Here is a 22204-nt window from a genome sequence, read left to right as displayed (position 1 = left end):
TTTCACAATTTAAAAATTTAATTTTGATATAACAATCTAAACCTTTTTTGAACCGATCTGCCCACCAAATATAATTTTTTTTTGTTTGAGATTATTAAATATAATTTTCTTGGTCCGCCGCCCAAGTATAATATTCAATTATTCAACCCTTTTTTTCTCCCTTGAATTACAAGAGAAATTTCTGTGTATAATACATATATATATATATATATATATATATATATATATATATAGAAGCTGATTACAAAGCTACACTCATCACAAATCTCAGCTATTTTCTTTTTCCAAAATTTGAGAGCTACAGCCATGGGCGTTGTTGTTGCTTCAGGATTCACAAAACAGACGTTAAACTTGTTTCTTTTGTGTGTTTTTATCATTATTTTCTGCATAAATATTCCTGTTGCCGAGGGCAGAATCCGCAGATACAAATGGGAAGTGAAGTATGAATTCAAATCTCCTGATTGCTTCAAGAAACTGGCGATCACCATTAATGGAACAACTCCAGGGCCAACCATAGTGGCTGAGCAAAATGACACAATCATTGTCGAGCTGAAGAACAGTTTATTGACCGAGAATGTTGCCATCCATTGGCACGGAATTCGTCAGGTTAAGTAAAGAGTTAAAAGTATTGTGAATTTAGTGTGTTTTGAGACTGATTTTTGGCTGCAGAAAAATGGTTAATTTGTTTGTTTTTTGATTTGTTTCAGATTGGAACGCCCTGGTTTGATGGCACAGAAGGAGTCACTCAATGTCCAATTGTTCCTGGACAAACCTTCACTTATGAATTTGTTGTTGATAGGGTAAGTTGTGAGCTTTACAGCTTATTTGTTACATAAAATCTGTGCACCACTTTATTTTTTCGAAACCACCCTCCCTCTTTTTCAGCTGTTTTGGCTCAAATCTATAGCTCTACTCAAACAAGTCAATATGGAGTTAGATCTTCAGTTTGACAGTTTGGATTAATATCAACTCTTTTATCCATCAGGTTTATATTGTTCATCCCGATGACAAAAATTTTCACTCTTTCGATAACATCCGATGATACTGTTTACCCTATCAACAACTTTCCAATAACATGTATACCAACTCAAACTATAGCTAAACATTATGGATTAAATCCAAGTTTGAGTTATCTAAAGCTTGACTTGTATTGACTCTGCCTTTTATGGTTTATATGAATGGATTTTCTTAGAATTATGATAAAGTCTTGACTCATTCGAGATTGAAATTTGAAATCTTAACTTTGCATCACTGATATTAATTTAAAGATATATAATTTAGAAGTATAAATTAAAAAAGATACAGGTTTTTAAATACGTATAAAAAAAAAAAAAGATAATTTTCAATTAACTGGTGCTAATAACAATTAGTTTTAAGTTAGTTTTTTAATTATTTTTTCTGGTAGTTTTATTTTATTTTTTAATTTCTTTTAATTGTGATGATTTTTTAAAGTTTTTTATTAATTTTGATTTATATTTAAATTTTTAATAAGTCAAAATGTCAAATATATCAATTTTCTGCACTATCATTACAAAAAGTCAAACTTAACACCAACCAACTACAAATGGTCCTTTTTCTTGTACTTGGAATTTTTTGTCACCGGGTTTTATATGAGAAAGACGTTTTCCCACCCAAGACTCGAGGGAAATCTCCTTGAAATTTATATCTTGAATTCTTAAATTATAAAATTTACCCAAATTTTATTCCAGTGAATAGAAAATAATTTTGACACGGTAATAAAATCCTAGGTGATTGTATCACTCTAACCATTTTGTCCTTCTTTTTTTTTTGAAATTGACATATTATTTGTAACTATTTTTGTAAACACTTTGATCTGATCAAGCAACCAAAAAAGTGTAATTTGGTTGAATGGCACCTACCGAGGTGTAATGTAGGGTACAAAAAAATGTAAAATGTTGTTAAATTGCATCTATCTTGAGCAATTTTGATTAGATTGTATCTTTCTTGGTGTGATTTGATAATCAGCATTGATAATTTCTTTTCAAATTTATTTTTTACATGTTTTTGAAAAGGAAAATGATGTTTATATCCTTTTACCATCCATTTTTATCGTACTAAAAAATGTGCAATTTTTTTCTAATAGCTTTAATGTTATGTAAAATTTGTAAACTATCTTTTTTTCGAACCCCCCTTTTTCGCCCTTTTTCGAGCGGATTCAATTCAAATTCATAGTTCAATTTAAACAATTTCAGGTTTTTAAAATTTGAATTTAGATAGACTATTTTGTCTATCTAATTATATTATTCATCTCATTAACGATAATCTTCATGTTTTTAATGATATTGTTCACTCTGTTAACAATATTTCAATTACGTGTAGCAATTCAACTGAACTAAAACTCAGACTTTGAGCTGAGCATTATCGATTCAATCTGAGTGTGAGCAAACCTCATGCATTACCTTAGAATATTCTAATACTTATTTCTGTTTACTGCAGCCCGGAACATATTTGTACCATGCACATTATGGGATGCAATTAGAAGCTGGTCTCTATGGATCCATTCGTGTAATTTCAAAAGAACCTGAGCCATTTACCTACGACTACGATAAAACCATCATCCTGAATGACTGGTACCACAAAAGCACTTACGAACAAGCGACTGGCTTGTCCGCCATTTCATTCCAGTGGGTTGGGGAGCCTCAGGTACTTAACACAAGCCGTTTAACTTCTACAGGAAGATGAAGATTTAAAGTTCCATTTTCTTATTTTTTTTGCTCCTGTTTTATGTTTCAGTCGCTTCTGTTAAATGGAAGAGGAAGATACAACTGCTCTCTTTTGACCGGCCCGAGCACAGATGTTGCCGGCATTTGTAATGCTACAAATCCTGAATGCTCTCCCTTTACATTGATTGTTGTCCCTGGAAAAACTTACCGGTTGAGGATCTCTAGCTTGACTGCCCTTTCAGCCCTCAGCTTCCAGATAGAGGTAAATACCAGATTCGGATAGCTTAAACTATAACTTCACTTAATTTCAAAATCAGAGTTTTGAAAACCGAACCGGATTGGTCGGTCGGACCAGTTCGTCTGGGATACAGTAACCAGTTCAGTTCGGGTATCCAATAGCTTAATCATTTGAACCAACTGATAACTTATCCTAATTTTGAAATCATGGTTACTATGAAAACCAGACTGGATCAATCAGTCCAGTTGTCTCATTCAATCGAAACCCAATGACCAGTCCGGTCCAGGTAACCAGGCAGTCTGATGGGAATAGTAATTGGACCACGGTTCAACTAGGTAAAGTGTCTTCGTGCACAATTTAACCACTGGTTTACGACGGTTCAAGGGCATTCTTATATTAGGCTGGCATCAACATGCTTCTTGCAAAATATTTTACACATTCTAGGATACGAGTCTCAACATTAGTTGGGTACGGGCAGCATCATCAGACCACAAATTTTATTTACGATATTATTTCGCCGATTTACCTTCGATCCAATCGGTCAGATTGAAAAAAACATAAACTTGGATCCAACCAGTCAGATTGAAATAAACATAAACTGAGCCTTTGGCAGGGCCAAGACCAAGTCCTATAATTAGGACATTAGTCCAAATAAAGCATATTTATCTATTTCTGGGCTTAGTCCATTTATGTTCCTGACCCAATAATTTTCTTATGCAGGGCCACAATATGACTGTTGTTGAAGCAGATGGGCATTATGTGGAGCCATTTGTGGTCCAAAACTTGTTCATATACTCAGGAGAGACATATTCAGTCCTGATAAAAACTGACCAAGACCCCTCCAGAAATTACTGGGCTACAACCAATGTTGTGAGCAGAAATGCCACAACTCCACCAGGCTTAGCAATTATCAATTACCATCCAAACCATCCCAGAAGATCTCCTCCGACAATCCCGCCCCCAGGCCCCCTCTGGAGCGACATTGCGCCACGGTATAACCAAAGTCAAGCCATCAAAGCCCGCCAAGGCTTCGTCATTCCACCACCCCCAACCGCAGACAGAATGATCGTATTTCTTAACACACAAAACACCGTCAACGGCCAAACTCGCTGGTCCGTCAACAATGTATCATTCAACCTGCCTCACACACCTTACCTCATTGCTCTCAAGGACAATTTACACCATGCATTTGATCAGACTCCGCCTCCGAACGGATACGATTTTAAAAACTATAACATCTACAACGGTTCCGAAAACAAAAATGCAACCACTAGCAATGGCATTTACAGGCTACAATTCAATTCAACAGTGGATATTATTCTTCAGAATGCAAAAAAAATGGCTGAGAATGATAGTGAGACACATCCTTGGCATTTACATGGGCATGATTTTTGGGTACTTGGCCATGGAGAAGGGAAGTTTGACATTTACAATGACCCGAAGAAGTACAATTTGGTGAACCCAATTATGAAAAATACAGTGCCGGTTCATAAATATGGATGGACTGCTTTGAGATTCCGGGCGGATAATCCTGGAGCCTGGGCTTTTCATTGCCATATTGAGTCCCATTATTACATGGGGATGGGCGTTGTGTTTGCCGAAGGAATTGACAGTCTTGGAAAGTTGCCTTCTTCAATTATGGGCTGTGTGGGACATTAATCAGTAGAATACAAATTCTTTATCTATTTCTCTTTATAGTTTGTGTAAAATTTGTTTTAAAGGTATTGATACCTTTCCTTGAAAAGAAATAATAAAAGCAATGTATTTGACTACTTCAGCATATGATGATCTTCGATTTCCACCGTTGTTTCTTATCATCGACCTTGGAAACCGGCGGCGCCAAACCACAACCTCCGTCCTACTCCTCCATCCCCGAGTATGCACTCTCACGGAAATGATCTCCATCGCCTAATACTCCAAGGCCATTGCCTTTTACCGTCATTGTTCGGTGGTTCATATTTGAAAAAATGTCAATTTAAAAATTTATGATGGATGGAACGGGTATTCCATCAGAGGAGAACGAGCGTTTCAGACAATGAATAAGTCATGTAGGGTTGTTATCTGTATAAATATAAAGTGAGATCCACTCTGCCCCTTAGTTAATTCAAGAATCTGGACAATTAATTTCTATAAAAAAAAAAAACTGCCAAATCAGCCAAAATATTGATTATGGGTTTCTTTCTCCTGTTATGCGCATAAGGAAAATATGTTGCAATCGACTAGTTGACCAATCAAAAAAATAAGTAACACCTTAAATAATAACATAAACAAATAAATTATAAAATTTTCATAAAATATTATTATAAAAAAATTAAGTTTAGCATATTTTATTTATTTCTAATTTCTAGACTAACAAAATAGTAATATTACATATATTAACAATAAGTATAAATATAAATATAAATAATAATATATTATAATATAATTATTATACACATTTATACAAATTATTAACACATAAAATATATTTATAATAAAATTTTATAAATAATTTACAACTCTGGAAAGTGAGGTGTCACTACTTCATTGGCTATGCTAACCAGTTGTAATTAGTAAATCTACAACCCAATGTAGACAGGAGAGACCCCCTTTTAAGTTGACAATACCCAACATTAAATTCTTCTTCTTTGCCCCAGATTTTCTTATATATTTTCTCTTAATCTTCTTCCTCTTGTGCTCTTCTTCTATTTTCACTATTTTTCTCACCATGGGAAAGAGGAAAATCGAGATTAAAAAAATAGACGACTCAACGAAATGTCAAGTTACATTTTCTAAGAGACGAGGTAGTTTGATCAAGAAAGCTCATGAAATTTCCATCTTATGTGACGTCGATCTGGTTCTAGTCATCTTCTCTGCCCGTGGCCGTCTCTACGATTTCTGTAGCTGTGCAAGGTCACAATTTAATTTATTTTTTTATATATATTAATCTCAATTAAAATATTTGTATCTAACCCATAACAATTCGAATAGCCGGTTAAATGGTAAAATTTCAAACGTCAAAGTAGGCTCGATTCAACACTTATAAATAAATTTGAGTATATACTTTAAAGTCTTCTTATATGACCATGTTAAAATGAGAGGTCCAAACGAAGGGTAGGGATGGATTTAATCTAAGTTGTTGAAGAAGCTCATATTGATGTTTGTTACAAACAAATCAAGTTTGAGTAGGAATTGCCTTAGCCTCAATTCAATTGAGTCATTTGAAATTTATTGGAAAATTCATCTTATATTACTACTTTTATCTTCTTTGACAACTATTCTTTTATTCCGGTGATTTTTCATTTTCATTATTTCCGACGACTCTTTTTCTTCTTTTGCAACGGCTTCTAGCTTCTCCGACAAACTTACCACCAATTGAGCTAGTTAAACTCAATCTCGAACAAACCGTTCTAGATTTGAGTCAAATTTATGCTGATCTTTATTTGAATTTGTCTATACATATGAATACTTTTAACATTTTTTTGTCACTATTTTTGTTTTCAGGATGGAAGAAGTAATTCAACGCTATCTGGATCTACCACAAGAAAGAAGATTTCAGTATACACAAATGCGCCTCTCTTTCGTTTTTTTAATAATTAAATTCATATCATTATTATTTTTGTTAAATTATTTTTCAATTTTCAACGTGATTTATAGCTGATCGTTGTATTTTTCTTTTGTGATATCGATATATTGTTAAAAGCAGTCCTTCGAAGAATCCACAGGTAAATTTTATGAAACTTTTTTAAATATATAATTAATGAATAAGATTATTATTTTTATTAATGTTTTTAATAACATAATTCTTTCTTATTTTTCCTAGAGAAGTGCACCTTGTGTATGTCACAAAGCAGAGAAATTGAAGCAGCTTGAACACATTCGGGGTGATGAAAATAAATTGAATTATCTCAAAAACCAGTTCGGCCTTCTCTTAATCTCTCTTAATTCATAAATAAAATGCATTAAATATTTTACTTTTTTTTTATTGGGTAATTCAATTGCCAAATTTTTTATTTAATTTTGATTTTTTTTTTCTGTTGGTACAACCTTCATCAATCGTGCCTGCTTTCATTTTGATCAAGAATCCATGTAAGTACATTTATATACCCTTAAAATTATTATTATTATTATTATTATTTACTTGGGCAAATTTTATTAAATTAATTAGTTAATTAGTACTAATTTTGTCTTATTTTGAAATTTTTCATTAGGAACTTGAGCTACAAATCCACAAGAGCTCAGAAGAGATAGAGACTCTGAACAAAAAACTCATGTAAGATTACATTAATTAATTAATTTATTAATTTCCAATATTAATTACAAATTAATAAAGTGATTAATATTGGATAATCTTTGCATATTTTGGTAGGGATTATGAACCTGATCTCAACCAGTATCCTGTACCATCTCAGCTTTTAAAGATCGAGAAAAACCTGAGAGCCTCTCTGGAATTAGTCAATCAAAGAAAAGTGGGTTACTAATTAATTATTTATTTATTTATTTATAAACATTTAGTATTAATTAATTATTTAATTCTTTTTTTAATTACTGTTATTATTGTTGATGTTGTAATTGTTGTTGTTTGTAGATCAAGTTGGTAAATAATTCACCATCGAATAAGAGAAGACACAAATTTCAGGTATAATTACATATTATACTGATTTAAAAAATCTCATATCAAATAATAGTCGAGAGTCTATATACAATATAAATTTATTATCTCTTTTTCTCCCGCAAGAGATCTTTTAATAAAAAAAATCATGAGGTCAACAAAGTCTAAAATAGTTAATATCTCGTAATTTTAGGTTTACTATGTACGGATCAAAACAATATCAATAATATATAATACGATATTCTACTTGAGATTTTGTCTGATTACTGAGAATTTGTCTATACATGAATAGAAGAAGCAAACGGAGAAGAAAAGATCGATTCATGCTCTTTATTCTCACAAGTTTGATGGTAAAAGGGCTTTCGGTCACACAGGGCAAAACCCTACCTCTAGTGATCATCAACTTCAATCTATGCAAAGTAATCCTGGGAGTGATTCTTACAGGTTCATTATCATTGATTAATCATTATTTATTATTAGTTGTTTTTAATTATTTATTATTGACCGATTGATTATCTACTAAAAGTTATAATATTTCTCATTATAAAAACTAAAAATTATAAAAATATATTAGTGAGACTGTTCCTCTCCCCTTGTCGTCACCCTTGCATTGTCACCAATCAATCAATGACAAATTTACCAAATGCTAATGCGCTTAACTTTGGTTGGATTTTGTCGTTTCCACCAACTTTGAAAGGCCTCATTGCCCACACAAGCCATAAACGTGTCTAAATTCGTTAGTATTTCCGGCAACCAATATATAAGAAAGGAGTGAAAAAAAGTAAATTGGAAAGGAAAAGAAAAATATAAGTAATCATGATAAATTAAGAGTGAAAAATTGCTTCATCAAAGTTTGAGTGGGACATAGTTATTTGCACTTTTGTTTTTTATATCTTAAAAGTTAAAACGAGATTTCTAACTTCATAGGATGAATTCTGCTGCAGATCAAAGTTCCATGGAAGTCCAAATGAAGAATTTCTAGCTCAGTTAAATGGAAACAGAATGGTTAGTAATTACTCAGGCAATCCAATTCCTATAGCAAGCTTCCCTTCAAATTATTTTCCAGGATTTTCTTCCTCATCAACTCCAGGATTTCAAATTCCACAGGCTTTTTCTCCAATCCAGGTCACCATCTCTTACACTAAATCCCCAACAAAATTGCAAGATTATTTGATTATTAGGGCACACTTTGAGAAAACTGAAAAAATTGTTGATATATCATCGATTGCAGCTGTCGAAAATAGGGTATCGAAACACATTCGAGATTCCAAATCAACGGCTACAAATGTCTGGAAATTTTTCTATGGTATGTAATTGAATTATTATTAATTTTTCTAATTTATTAATCATTATGAATTTAAATATCTCACTCAAAGCATAATTTTTTTTGTAGTATGATCTGCCAGAATTTGAAAATGTTGGGGTGAGTAATAATAATCTGAAATTTCAGAATATAATTTCACCTTCACCATGTCAATTTATGAATTGGAATGTCAACAATGTCACAGTTCCTTTGAAGTCTGGGAGGTACGTATAATTTTTTTTTATATAATATAAAGTTTTTATTTGACTTACAACATTATATTATTTCTCATTTCATTTTTCTTATATTATCCCCTCAGGAATTTCTCCGGTAATGTTACCAATGTCGCAAATAATGCCAGTACCATCAGCAACAATTTTCAAGTACCTTATTTTACCAGCACCCTTTGTACTCCTAACAATGTTGTTATCAACGACGTCATTGAAGATAACAACAACAACAATGGCAATTGTTATGTGGGTCTTGACCAATTGGACAATATTCCTAATGAGGTGAGATACATTAAGCATGCTTGATTTACGTTTGAGGGGGTAAATTACAAAGTTACCTCTTATTGAATTGCTACATGCAATTTGGTAATTTCGGTTAATTTCATAAATTACGGCATCATTACTTCCTTGATTAACTTTAATCAGGGCTGCAAACGAGCTACAAGCAGCTTAGCTCGATTAATGTGGAGTCGAGCTCCAATGACTTGAGTTTTGCACTTGAGATTCGTCTCACTGTTGTCATATTATACTCAGCTCTATTAGTTTGCACCTTTAACAATTTAATATTATAATATTGTTAGTTTTTAAAATTGACAAAGTAAGATTGTGCTTCTTACCTCACCCTCTTAATTTCATAAACAAACAATATCACCCATGATTTTTTATGTTTGACTTTGAAGTTAAATATAGTTGAAAGGCCAAAAGACTTATTACCACCCAAGGTTTAGTGCATCCCCAAACTCTCATCTGTTAAATTTTGAAAATTTAAATATTCATTCATCTATTAAATTTTGTTATTGTTATAAAAGATACAAATATCATTTAATAATTTTATTTAAAAAAAAAATTTATAAGTTTTTTTCCATCTTAATTTAAAAAACTCACAATATCACTCCTACCCTAGTTGAAAAAGAAAAGTGTGACGGAGTCTATGCATGCATGAAGTATTATTGATTTCGAAAACCAATGGGTATGATTAAGAAAGAAACTTGATCAATCAATTTCTTTTTCTTTTTTTTTCAGGCTGAAAAAGGAGATGGAATATTGAGCACAACAGGGAATTTACAGAAAGACCCCTGCGACTTGGATGACCTAAATTGGGATATAGAAGTAAATCTGGATGACCTTTGACAATTTACTAATGTGATCATGAAGAATGAAAATCCCTTAACATGCAACTTCTTAATTTGTTTAGAATTAAATTAACAAAAAAGTTCTTCAGCAACTTCTACAAATAATTTCACTATTCATCTTATTGTTGTTTAATTTCGAACCTTCATTGATCGCTTGACAGTTCGATGCAGCCTCAACCTATTATTGTGACATCATTGTTGCCATATCTTGACCTCCAACTTCATCATCCTGGGATGATAAACTGTAAATTGAGTGACATAAATCAATACTAAAATGCAAAATTTTAGTATATTTTAAAATTTTTTTACCTTAATTTGGGAAAACGAGGTAGGGTTTACCAATGCGTTGAGGAGCTCAGTTGTCGTGTATTGATGCCACGGAGAAAGACTTGTGAATGGCTCAGAACCAGCACAAATTTGGCTAGGGTTTTGCCCATTGATCTCATCAGGCAACCAATTTATAACCTCATTTTCTAAAGAATTTCCATCTTTTGTATCATTATAAATTGGCATACTAAATGGATTGCATGACGATATATGAATATCCGAAAGTTGTTTCTAAAAACAAAAAATAAAAACAAATGAACACAAAAATACAGAATAATTTTGTTGAAACTAAAAATTTAAGAGTAATACTACATGTATACACTAACAATGGGAACATATTAGGGGTATAATCAAATTAACGAAATAGTGTTCACTAAGCCGACCAAATTAGGGTTGAGCTTACAAGTTCACTAAACCTGCCAAAAGAAAGCTCGAGCTCGGCTCAATGTTAGTTAAATCAACTCACGGGCTACTCTTGAATAGGAGTGGATATGAACCTAGACAAGCTAATTAACACCTTCAAACTCAAGTTCGATTTGAATGAAAAATGGGGCGACTTAAGTTTGACACGAGTTCTTCGAGCTAAAGTTAAAGGTAACTTGAGTTCATCTTAGTCTCTAAGTTTGAAGTTTGACTTGAATTTATGACATGAATTTATGTCTTGAGTTCATGACTTATTCACAAAACGACAGTATTTCATCTAATAATAGGTAGTTGCTTAAAATGATCAAGTTGAACTTTGATCAAGCTCAAACCGAATGGAGTTATCTGCTCAACTCACGAGCTGAACTCTCACTTGCCCAAGTTCAAACTTAGTTTCAAAAATAAGTCAACCCTCTCAATTCGAGCTTAACTTGAGTTTGACCTAAATGAGTTCAAGCTAAGTAAAACCAAGTTGAGTTAGCTTTTGAGATCAAATCAACTTGGTTCAAGTCCGACCCCACTCTCCAACGGCCTAACTCAAATTATACTCTTAGTAGAAATACAAGGAGAAAGCTAACATATCACATAATAATACGGTAATAGATATACTCATATTTGTATTCATTGTCAATACACGAAGTATTATTGAAAATTTAATTTAAAAAAGGGTTGAGATTTACCTTTCTTTGTGCTATACATGCCATGGTCTCTAGTAAATTTTTCTCACAGGATTCAACTTCCACCATTGTTGTCAATTTTTGCATATCAGGTTCATATTTCCTAAGATAAATAATAAAAACAAATTAATCAATAAATTAATTATATTGATGATAAATTTTTTTCGATTAATTTCTAATATTATTAATTGATAATTCTTGCTCTCTAACCTCAGTTGTTTCTCAGATGTCAGAAGTTGATGCTGCAAATTTATGATTTCTTGTTGGAGTTCCTAAATAAATTAATTAACACTCATTATTATTACTCAGAATTTTTAAAAAAAAAATAGTCATTTTCTCTTGCGAACTATATAATTTTTTTAATTAAATAAATATTTTCACCAAAATTTTGTGCAAAAAATAAAGCAAATTATAAGAAACTAAAACGTCCACATCTAAAAATTTGTATCACAAAGTAATCAAAATTAAGAAAAATAGTCATTTCCACTAATGTTCTGATTTATTTTTAGTTTAAATAGATTTTTTGCAAATATTTCGTGCTAAAATTAATCGAATTATAAGAAATTAATACATCGACATTTAAGAATTTTTATTAGGAAATAATCCTTCCAAGTAATTACCTCAAAATTTTTGTTAACAACCTCAGGCCTGTAATATGAAAGATTAAATTATATAAAATAAATAAAATAAAATGCTATTTAAAGAAGAATTAATTTATAAATTAGAAATTAAAATACTTGGAAAGTTGAGGATCTATCTGATCATCTTCTGCCTGGATTTTCTTTATGATGCTAACCAAAAACTGCATTGTTCATAACAATCAAAATCAGAAAAAAAAAATTACAACATTTCTCAAATGGTATCAATCTTTCCAAATATATTTTGAAAAAACAATTTGACTCATTTATTTCAAATCCATTTTCATAAGATTTATTGTATGGTCGAAAAAAATGTATTTAAATTTTATACCTCTCTATTCTGAATAATCCTACAAACAAACATAAACATCCTTGTCAATATTATCATTCTCAAATAATATCGAATATATGTACATACATAAATATATATAAAAAAATAAAATAACTTACGATCCTGTTGTTTGATCCGATAGATTTATGTAACGCGTAAGCACATCTTCGATCCTTAAAGAAAAAAAAAAAGATAAATGATGAAAATGCATGCATCCATGCAAATTAAATTAAATTAAATTAAGATGAAAATGAGAATAAAAATAAATAAAGAAATAAAGACCTTCGTTTGTTGGAGAAGAGACTGAGGCGACCAGAAGGAGAGAACATAATAAGAGCAATATCAATATCGCAAAGAACAGCGAGCTCATAAGCCTTCTTGATGAGTCCATTTCTTCTTTTGGAGAAGGTCACTTGTCGATTTGTGCTGTTTTCTATTTTAGTTATTTGTAATTTTACACGACCCATTTCTCTCAAAATTATTCCTTTTTTTTATATATATATTTGTGAAATTTTTCTGAAAATATTTGAACTTTGAAGAGGAGACCAGAAGATTTTATATTTATGTGATGAGAAATTAAAGGAGAGTTACAAGGATTTAATTACGTGTAATAAATTATTTTGAGTTTATAAACTTGATTTGAGCACCCCTTTATATATTTTTTCCAAGATATTATTATTATTATTATTTGTAATTATAATTTTGTTCAAGCTTATATAAACTCGGACACACGTGTTGATACGTATATTTTCGAAAATTTTCAAATTCAAACCTCCATTTTTTCGTAAATGTTAAAATAATATCTTTAGTTGATTTCACAATTTTCTTTTGTGAATTTAGAAAATAAAAAAAGTAACAATAAAAACTATGCAATCATATTTTAGTACACAATTTAAATATACAGATTATATATCGTCATGTGATTAAAAAATTTTAAATTAAAAATAAAATAACACTCAATTACATGATGATATATCATCTGTATACTCAAATTATGTAACAAAAATATGTACAGAAAACATTACTCAAAAAAATAAAGAATGGCTTGTATAGATAAATATAATATAAATTTGATGTATTGTGTTTTGCTTTTCATATTTAACAATATGAACCGAATTTTTTTATTATTTTTTTAAAATGTGTAATTTAGACAATTTTTTTAAATTTTGGTATTGAAACAAAGTATTTCATAAGTTAAAAATCGAATGCTCATAGCAAATAAATATTTGGGAAAAGAAAGAGTCATAAGAGTAAAAATGGTAAAACTAAAAAATCTCACCTAGAAGAGTGGAAAGGTTGGTTATGAAAATGGTGATTACTACTTAACATGTGAATGAAATTAATTTAGTTCAATGATTTTCTTTTCGATCTTTAAAGATTATATTTTTCTAGTTTTAATGTTAAAGGATATTTTTATAAGTTTGTAAAATATTAATAAAAAAATTAAAATTATATTTTAACTCTAACAGATCTAAATCCGTAATTGTATGGATTATAGTTGAAATTATAATTGGATTCGCAATAATTCTAGTGTAATTCCAACTAAATTATATCATCTTACGTGATTTAATTAGGCTAACGTTAGAATGATGCGATTATGATTATAATTGTATCATCTTAATGTGATTCAATTAAAATTAAATTATCTTAAATTTTAGAGTTTGGGGTTTAAAGTATTTTTTTTAATTAAGTCTAAATCACTTAGTATCACCTCTTTGTCGCTTTTTAAAAAAGTGAAGTCTTTACCCACTTACTAGACAGTAAAACCTCATATATATCTATGTCTCCATCATGTTTTATCGACAAAGTGGTCATCAATTCCAAAAAAAATAATGCACTCAATTCATGTGCAAGTTTTTAAAGGTAATGGAAATATCTTTACTATGCATGCCATGTTAGTGGATTTGTTTTAGGGTTTGAAAGCAACCTTATTCATTTTTTACTCTCATCTAAGCTGTATTGATCCTGCAGCCTCATCCTCCAATTGCGAAGAGTAGCTATCAAGCTTTTTATTCTACCAAATTTTTACCTAATCCTATTTTATTATTCCTTTTTTTTATCATGTATAAATTAATAAAAAAAATAATGTTACGTATACCTCAGTTTTGAATACCTAATTAGATATCTAAATAACATAACATCATACCTGTATACTGTTTATTAAACATTTAAACAACATTCAACCAAACATAACTATGAGCAGGTGATATATAATGCGTAACTTATCAAATGAATTCAATTTGAGTTCTAATAAAATAAAATGTTTTGTTTTCCAACTTTGCCAACTTTAAAACTGATAAAATAAAAATTAGAACAATATATAACCAAATAAAATCGTGACCTATTGGTATGATGCAAAATTGATGATGGGTCAATCCGGTCCGGGTTTTAAAACATTAAAATTTTCCCTTTTTTACTCCTGTTTTTATTTCTTTCTCTTTTCTTGTGATTATTGGAAGACAGTTTAATGTGGATATGCAGAAGAAGAAGCTCCTAGAATTGCACATGCAGAACAAAATGATAATGACTTTACGCATCCTTGGGATCCTGGAAAGGTTTCTATTTTCAACAATAAAAGTTGAAATATTTGAAACCTAGATTCTCTCTGCCATGTTTGCTTTTATTTTTTCTTTTCTTATCTTTGCTTCACTGGGAATTTTTTTTTCTTCTTCTTTTTGGTTTATAGGCTCTCTCTTTTAGCAACCAAATCTGTTATTCATGCAGTATCTCACAGCTCAGGCACCATCTAAAATGTACATTACTGCTAGAACTAGCCAAACTCGAGCTCAGGTAGCCTAGCTTGAGTTCGAGTTAAATTGGTTTGAATGCAGTGAATAATCGAAAATTTGGTGACAAATTCATCTTCTCCATCAAGGTTTCTTCTTCGTGATTTTTTTTATTTTTCATTTTTGACAAACCATTTTTTTTTTCTTTTAGCGTTTTCTGACAGCTTCTTCGAAAACTTCATCACATGGGGGACCCTGCAAGGGCAAAATAGAAATTTTATTTATGTAAAATAGATTTCTGATGAAAGACAGGTGACACAAAGCAGAAGATATGAAACCATAGCTGGGTTTTACCATACATTGTGGACACTTTTTTTTGTAAAGAAGCAATAACATGTAGCTAGAAATAGCAGAATCTTTCATGCCATAGCCATGGTAGGTCAGCTATATGCAACAGCCAGCTTGCATTTTCTCATTCTATTTCTGGTTCAATCATACAGCTAGATGTGGCTTAGCATCATGCACGAGGACTTTGTCAAAAACTAATTGAGCCATTCTAGGCCCACCTTAACCACTGCACAAGGTTTGAATCTTTTGTTATTAGGTCATTTTAACGGTTAAATTATGTGGTCATTTTAACCAAGGCCCAAATGAGGGCAACTTAAATGAACTTAAGATCGAATTTAAATTTGAAAATTAAATATTTTTAATTTCAAATTTAAACAGTATTTGGTTAGTTAAGCTCACAAATCTAAAAAAATTTAATACGAATCAACTAAAACGACAATATTTTAATTATTTTTTACTTGATTATAATACCGAACTGAGTTCAAAACTCGACGTAGCTCGACATTGTAAATGAACTCATGCTTGAGCTTAGCTCCCCTCAAACAAGCTGAGCTTAAACAACTTTGAGACAAGCTTGGAGAGCTCGGATCCGAGCTAAACTCCACTCAAACATAGTCAAACTCATCTCAATTTGAATCCAATCATAGGTTAAATTGATTATGATCTAATTTTTTAATTTATCTCAAATTTAAACTCACCTTGATTGTTTTCCTTGAGTACCCAACAGTTTATTTAAATAACACATCACTTTAACCACAACCGCCAATTGATCCTCTAAATACATTGAACAGAAGAGAACAAAACATTGATTATTAACTAGTTACTTAATCCTCTCACTCACCATCTCTAATATTACAGCGAAAAAAATACACAACTAAAATGAAGAAAATAAAGATGAAAATCAAAATCCTGGAAGCCTGAAAGGGAATTTTACAATCTACATGATGGAGCAAGCATTAGGATTGTCATCACTGAACATTGTGATGTAAGGATCTGCAGAGCCATAAGTTGTGACAGTGGCATTTGTTGCAGGATTTTCAACCTTCCTGACATAACCTGGAGGAGCTTTCTTGTCATAAGCCGGAGCTATGTATGGTTGAGCCACCAAATTGTACGGAACATATGGCCATATCTCTGCCTTTTTCCCTGTTGATTTTGCCTTCTTCAGCACCTTGTTTGCCTCCACATATCCTGTCACACTCACCTTCTGTTGCTTCCTGTTTATCTCCACAGACTTCACCCCTGCAAAAAGTCATAAACTTAAAGCCTTCGAACTTACCGAAAACATTTTAAGACCAAACTTTTGATTTATCTTATGCAGGAGTAAAGAGAAAATAGTGCTTACCACTTAATGAGGAGAGGGCATTTTTGACCTTGAGTTCACAGCCATCACAATCCATTCTGACTTTGAGATCAACAGTCTGCAGTTGTTTCTTTTTCTTCTTGTGTTTATGGCCACCACTTCCCATTAAATCAGACAAATACTCCAAGGTCCCTCCAACTCCCATTTTTCAATTTTCTGAAGCTTTAGGGCAATTATTATTTCTCCAGTCTCAGAGTCTTAACACAAAAACGAACAACAACCCAGAGAAGTTTTCACAGATAAACACCAGAAAGATGCAGAATTTATAGTGGAGAAAATGAAGGAATAAAAATTGAGCAGTGTGCTAGAATTCAGAAGCTGCAAGGAACTTGAAATGGATTCTTTACTTCGATAGATTGCCTTGAAACAAAAGAAAGAAAGAAAGAAAGTAAAAGGTTTAAGCTTTGAAGGCTCTCATAATACTGTTTGCCAAACTCTGAGAGGTCTCTTTTATAGGCTTTCGGGGAATTCAAACCAAGGTAAAAAACCTGGTGGCCCCCAAGGACAACTGTACAAAAGCTTGAGCAAAATGGATTTTTTTTCCTGGGTGGATCTAAATGGAGTTGGCTTGGCTTGAACAAAGCTATTTCAAGCTGAAACTTTAACTTGGTTTAAGAGCAGTTTATTTGAGTATCCGGCGATACAATTTATCTTGTTGACAATATCATTCACAATGCAACAACACTTTGCATTATATTGTCAGTTCTCGAATAACATTGTACACCAACTCTATCAAATTGAGTTCAAACCAAATCCAAGCTTGGCTTGAACCTAATTCGCCCGAATAATGATACCCTTTTGGAGAATGATTTAATTACAAAGTATTTATTATTAAGATCATGATTTGGGTTCTTTTTTTCATGAGTAAGACATTTACGCTTCTTGTTTAAGGCAAATAAAAAAGGAAAATTTTTTCATTAACTTCTCATTCTAAAAAATTTTGGATTCAATGGGGACTAAAATTTTGCTTGTTAAAAACATGTCTTAAAGAACACATACTTACTGCAAAAAAATATATTTATTTTGATTATAGCATCCAACATTTTTAAACTCATCAAGTGTTGACCTAAAGAAAGAGTTTATTCACAAATCAATTGATCCAATTAGTTAGAGTAATCAGTGATGTCAACATGATATAATTAAAATTTTTTAATAGGATTTAGTCAAGTTAACATTAATATGACAGTTAGATCAGTTTGACCCAATGGTTGAACTATAATATGAAACAATTCATCTAATTCTAACTTAAATTAATTTGGTCTAAAAACTAGAACAAACTCTGACCATTACTCAAACTGATGTTTCACCAATTCCTCGTCAAACCAACTAAACTAATCCAAATTTTAAAACATTAATGTCGATAGAAAATACAAGTATAATTTTTAATGCATTAATATATTATTAACAATATACTATAAAAACAATCCATGATTTAAAAAAATGCATTAGTGTCTTTTATGTTGTTGAAAACCTAAAATGTAATTCGAAACTTTGTCAAATTATCGAAAAGTTTTTGTTATAGTATAAACTTATATAGTTGTATATATTTATATATATTATTAATATACATAAATTGTAAAAATAAATAATGATAAATTCTTTTTAAATAAGAGCACAAATTATAAAATTTGAAAAAAGATCTTCAATTAAAAAATAATCTGAACCCTGTGGTAAATCATTCGTAAAATAATGCAAAGTAAATATTTGAAGCTGTACACGGAAAGGGACATTTTCAAAGCCGGGAACAGCAAGCACCCACTATTATTAAAATAATTGAATCAAAATAATTATAATGAAATAAATAAATAAATAATTAGAATGTCGACAGCACAGAAAGTAGCTGGAGGGTCAACATGAACAGCTTCACACGTTTGAATCTTGATCTTCAATCAGGAGCTGGCTGGCTCCTTCTAATTGTGGGGCTGTCCATTTGATTCTTCAAGTCTAAGGAGCCTATCATTTCAAAATTCAAATATGAAACCTGTAAAACCAAATTAATATCATGCCTGGTAACTAGGGTTTTGACCCCAGACCAGGCCATGGCCGGTTTGGGTCTTTCCCGATCCAATCAGTCCGAATGGAATATAAGAACTATTGATATACATATATGTGTATAAAACTATATACACCCAGTTTTAAATTCAATTGGATATTCAGATAATGAAAAAAACCAATGAACCTATGGGTGGTTGATGCAATTCAACCATTGTTCAAAGTGATTCAATAACTTAAACATTTTTTTAACTTTATTCTGATCGGATTAACCAAGGGTTTGATGAATACGTTAAAATTTTCTAAATATTCACAACATTCAACACTTTGTTATACTCGAATTACAAAAGTTAATGAAAACCCTCATTCAGGATATACTTTCAAAACTTATTTATATGGATATAATTTAAATACAATATTTATATACAAGAAATAATGTGTTGGTATATTATTAAATATTATTTTATTATTAATTTAAAATTATAATATTTTCCAAAATTACGAATTAACTAACTATTTATTTAATTATTTATGTCACTTTGGAGGTGAATAATTAATACAAACTTAATTGTCATGTAGTTGTCTTTGTTTTGCTTCCTACCAGCACTAAGTTTAGGTAATAATATTAATTAATATTACCGCTAAATATATGCTTCAAGCCCCTGGATTTTCCATTCAATTATTGCTTCAATACGACAGAAATTAAAAGTTGGCTCTATATAAATTAAAAATATATTTGACATCAAGGATTTATTATAAAATAAAATGTTGGCACCTATTTTGACTTATAATAATAATAATAATAATAACATAATAATAATTAAAGTAAGCTTTTAATGAAAAAATTAAACTATTATAAAAACTTTACTTTGTTTCTTCATCATTAGCATTGAATTCATTTAAAATAGCAATAACATAATATTAGCCCTTAAGGGGTTTTTTTATTCATTTGTGAAGATTATCTTGATAATTTATCTTTTATTCTCTTGTTTGGTTTATCGGTAATAAAATATTATAGTAATTTTTTATTACCAATACTGACGTAGAAAGTAATATAGGTGGTAATCTAATTACCACATTCACCTTAGGTATTAAAGATTACTAAGGTAATCTTGATTTTATTATAATTATATTATTATTTATTAGTTTTTTAAGAAAAAATAAATTTATTTTTTATTAATATGACAAATAATATAAAAAATATTTAAAAATAATTATATTAAAAAACATTTAAGTAAAATAATTTACTAGTAATATTTTATTATCTTTACTAAATATAATAATTATTTATACTTATCAAATTTTATCAAACATAGTAATTTATCTTTAAGATAATCTTTCTATTTTAGTAATAAAATATTATTCAAATCAAACATCTCATAAAAATACCTAAATTATTTTATAAGGTTTAGAGTTTTGATTAATGATATTTTTGTACGCGCGTACGAATGCCTTCTGGGGAAGGCAATATCTTGGAATCTAAATTACAGCACACTAGTTAGGAAGCTTCTGGTCACCATGTCCGTGGTATCTTTTGGTGGAAGCACAGAGGCAGAAAGGGTTGTGCTTTGATTAAAATATAAGACAGGTTCAGCTTCAGGAATAAAGGCCAAAAGACTAAAAAATATTAAGCAGAATCTGTTTTCTTATGGGTATATATATATATATATATATATATCTGTTATTTCAAAAGCAGAAAGTGAGTGTTTAGAAAATTAATGGAAAGTCTTGTTCTACAAGCCTCCCCACCTATATTATATTTTTTTCAATTAGGGTTTCATTTTCTTTCTAAGCCAGAAAAATTATATCTCCAATAATATTAAAAATACTATTACAGACATATCATAATTATCAATTTATAATATGATACGATATAATTAAAAAATAATAAATATTATAAGATGTATTTAAAATTTTTGATATAATAAACAATATCACATATATATGATATGATATAATATAATATAACCGAAAAACCATTAAGTCTGTCTTCTCTTTTAGCTCAATAATCGTATAAACTTATGCTTTTAAATGTGGGGTGTGTCTCCACCTTCATGCAAATCCAAAAGCTTCCTAGATTCCCACTTGGATTAAAAAAAAATGATCAGAGAAAGATTAAATTTAATACAGGTTTTGATAGATTTTGCGTGTCAGAGCGCAAAGTACGTTAAAGGTGAACATGAGCACGTGCATAGACAAAAATGGTAGTACAAATAATTAAATAAATCAAAAGACCTAAAAATAAAAAATAAATAGTACAAATAATATTATATATATAAATAAATTATATAATTTTTTAGATATAATCTTATATGATAGTATTTGATTGAGTAATTTTAAAATAAGAAAAAATAAATACTCATATCACATAAATATAATTATTATTTCAGATTATATACAAAAGATTTATAAAATTTGTCTGTGCATACAATTTTATTCAAAAATTTATTACATTTTTCAGTAGCAAAACTGGCCGATTAGATTGAGACCCGGTGGCTGGTACAGTCCTGTTAACATAGTTGATGCTTATTAAGGGTAGATACAAATTGGATCAAACTTAAATTCTTCTTAGCTTAAATTTGAGTCAAATGAAAAATAAGACAATACTTGCATTCAACTAGAGTTCATCTTTGATTCCTTTATTTGGAGGGATGTGAACCTGAGTCCAACATTTAGGGATAAGACAACAAATTCATTTTTATGTACAATCTAATATAATAACGTATAATTATGTAATTTGAAATTAAAAAAAATAAGCAATCACATCTCCTAATCACAAATTACAACATCAAATCATACACAAAAATTTGTATACAATTGACTGTTACTATCTTTTAGCATGAAAAAAAAAAAAAAAGGTTCCATAAGAATTCCATTCCTTGATGTCGCCCATAGCCTTTGGGAAATGGCACAAACATTTATTATTAACTTAACCACAATATCCTTACTTTCCTTTCACATTGACCAGCACACAAAACTCAGTACAAATATTCCAAAGAAACCTCAAATCTTCTTGTTCATCAAATGCAAGAACATCCAAGTTTACAAAAGATTACAATACAAATTGGCTATTTCAGACTACTAACAAAAAATAAAATCTCTGCAATGCTATATACACTAATGATATAACCGAAATGTCGGATCGAATGATCGACGAAAAAATTGAAAGAATTCTCTACTTGTGCATACCATATTTTTTT

The 22204-nt window shown here is 30.3% G+C and overlaps 5 protein-coding genes across 5 annotated transcripts in view; 2 read left to right on the top strand and 3 right to left on the bottom strand.

The window, feature by feature from the left end:
* The first annotated feature begins 285 nt into the window (after window positions 1–285).
* On the top strand, window positions 286–4680 carry LOC123199033 (L-ascorbate oxidase-like). The gene is made up of 5 exons (XM_044613828.1): window positions 286–606; window positions 708–800; window positions 2458–2664; window positions 2755–2946; window positions 3643–4680. The coding sequence occupies exons 1-5, from the start codon at window positions 307–309 to the stop codon at window positions 4579–4581; spliced, it is 1731 nt and encodes a 576-aa protein (XP_044469763.1). The 5' UTR covers window positions 286–306; the 3' UTR covers window positions 4582–4680.
* A 2060-nt stretch (window positions 4681–6740) lies between these two features.
* Window positions 6741–10426, top strand: LOC123198517. Its single transcript, XM_044613201.1, has 11 exons — window positions 6741–6819; window positions 6984–6990; window positions 7113–7174; window positions 7271–7370; window positions 7490–7540; window positions 7806–7957; window positions 8458–8638; window positions 8745–8819; window positions 8907–9040; window positions 9136–9328; window positions 10070–10426. Coding segments are annotated over exons 3-11 (996 nt in total). The 5' UTR covers window positions 6741–6819; window positions 6984–6990; window positions 7113–7172; the 3' UTR covers window positions 10178–10426.
* Window positions 10361–13042, bottom strand: LOC123199018 (agamous-like MADS-box protein AGL66). Its single transcript, XM_044613816.1, has 9 exons — window positions 12858–13042; window positions 12695–12748; window positions 12576–12594; window positions 12344–12408; window positions 12227–12254; window positions 11817–11878; window positions 11610–11709; window positions 10519–10737; window positions 10361–10408 (listed from the first exon to the last, which is right to left on the bottom strand). The coding sequence occupies exons 1-9, from the start codon at window positions 13040–13042 to the stop codon at window positions 10361–10363; spliced, it is 780 nt and encodes a 259-aa protein (XP_044469751.1).
* Window positions 13043–16397: 3355 nt separating this feature from the next.
* Window positions 16398–17451, bottom strand: LOC123198878 (heavy metal-associated isoprenylated plant protein 23-like). The gene is made up of 2 exons (XM_044613677.1): window positions 16995–17451; window positions 16398–16891 (listed from the first exon to the last, which is right to left on the bottom strand). Exons 1-2 carry the CDS (start codon window positions 17155–17157, stop codon window positions 16587–16589), a joined length of 468 nt encoding a protein of 155 aa, XP_044469612.1. The 5' UTR covers window positions 17158–17451; the 3' UTR covers window positions 16398–16586.
* Window positions 17452–21992: 4541 nt separating this feature from the next.
* LOC123198497 (protein CELLULOSE SYNTHASE INTERACTIVE 1-like) overlaps window positions 21993–22204 on the bottom strand; it is a 38785-nt gene continuing 38573 nt past the window's right edge. The window contains exon 9 of the mRNA XM_044613181.1: window positions 21993–22193. The gene's annotated coding sequence lies outside the window, so the exon portion shown is untranslated. The remainder of the gene's footprint in view (window positions 22194–22204) is intronic.

Source organism: Mangifera indica, chromosome 16 (assembly GCF_011075055.1).
Source record: "Mangifera indica cultivar Alphonso chromosome 16, CATAS_Mindica_2.1, whole genome shotgun sequence".
NCBI classification, from domain to species: domain Eukaryota; kingdom Viridiplantae; phylum Streptophyta; class Magnoliopsida; order Sapindales; family Anacardiaceae; genus Mangifera; species Mangifera indica.
This window is presented reverse-complemented; position numbering and strand designations above follow the sequence as displayed.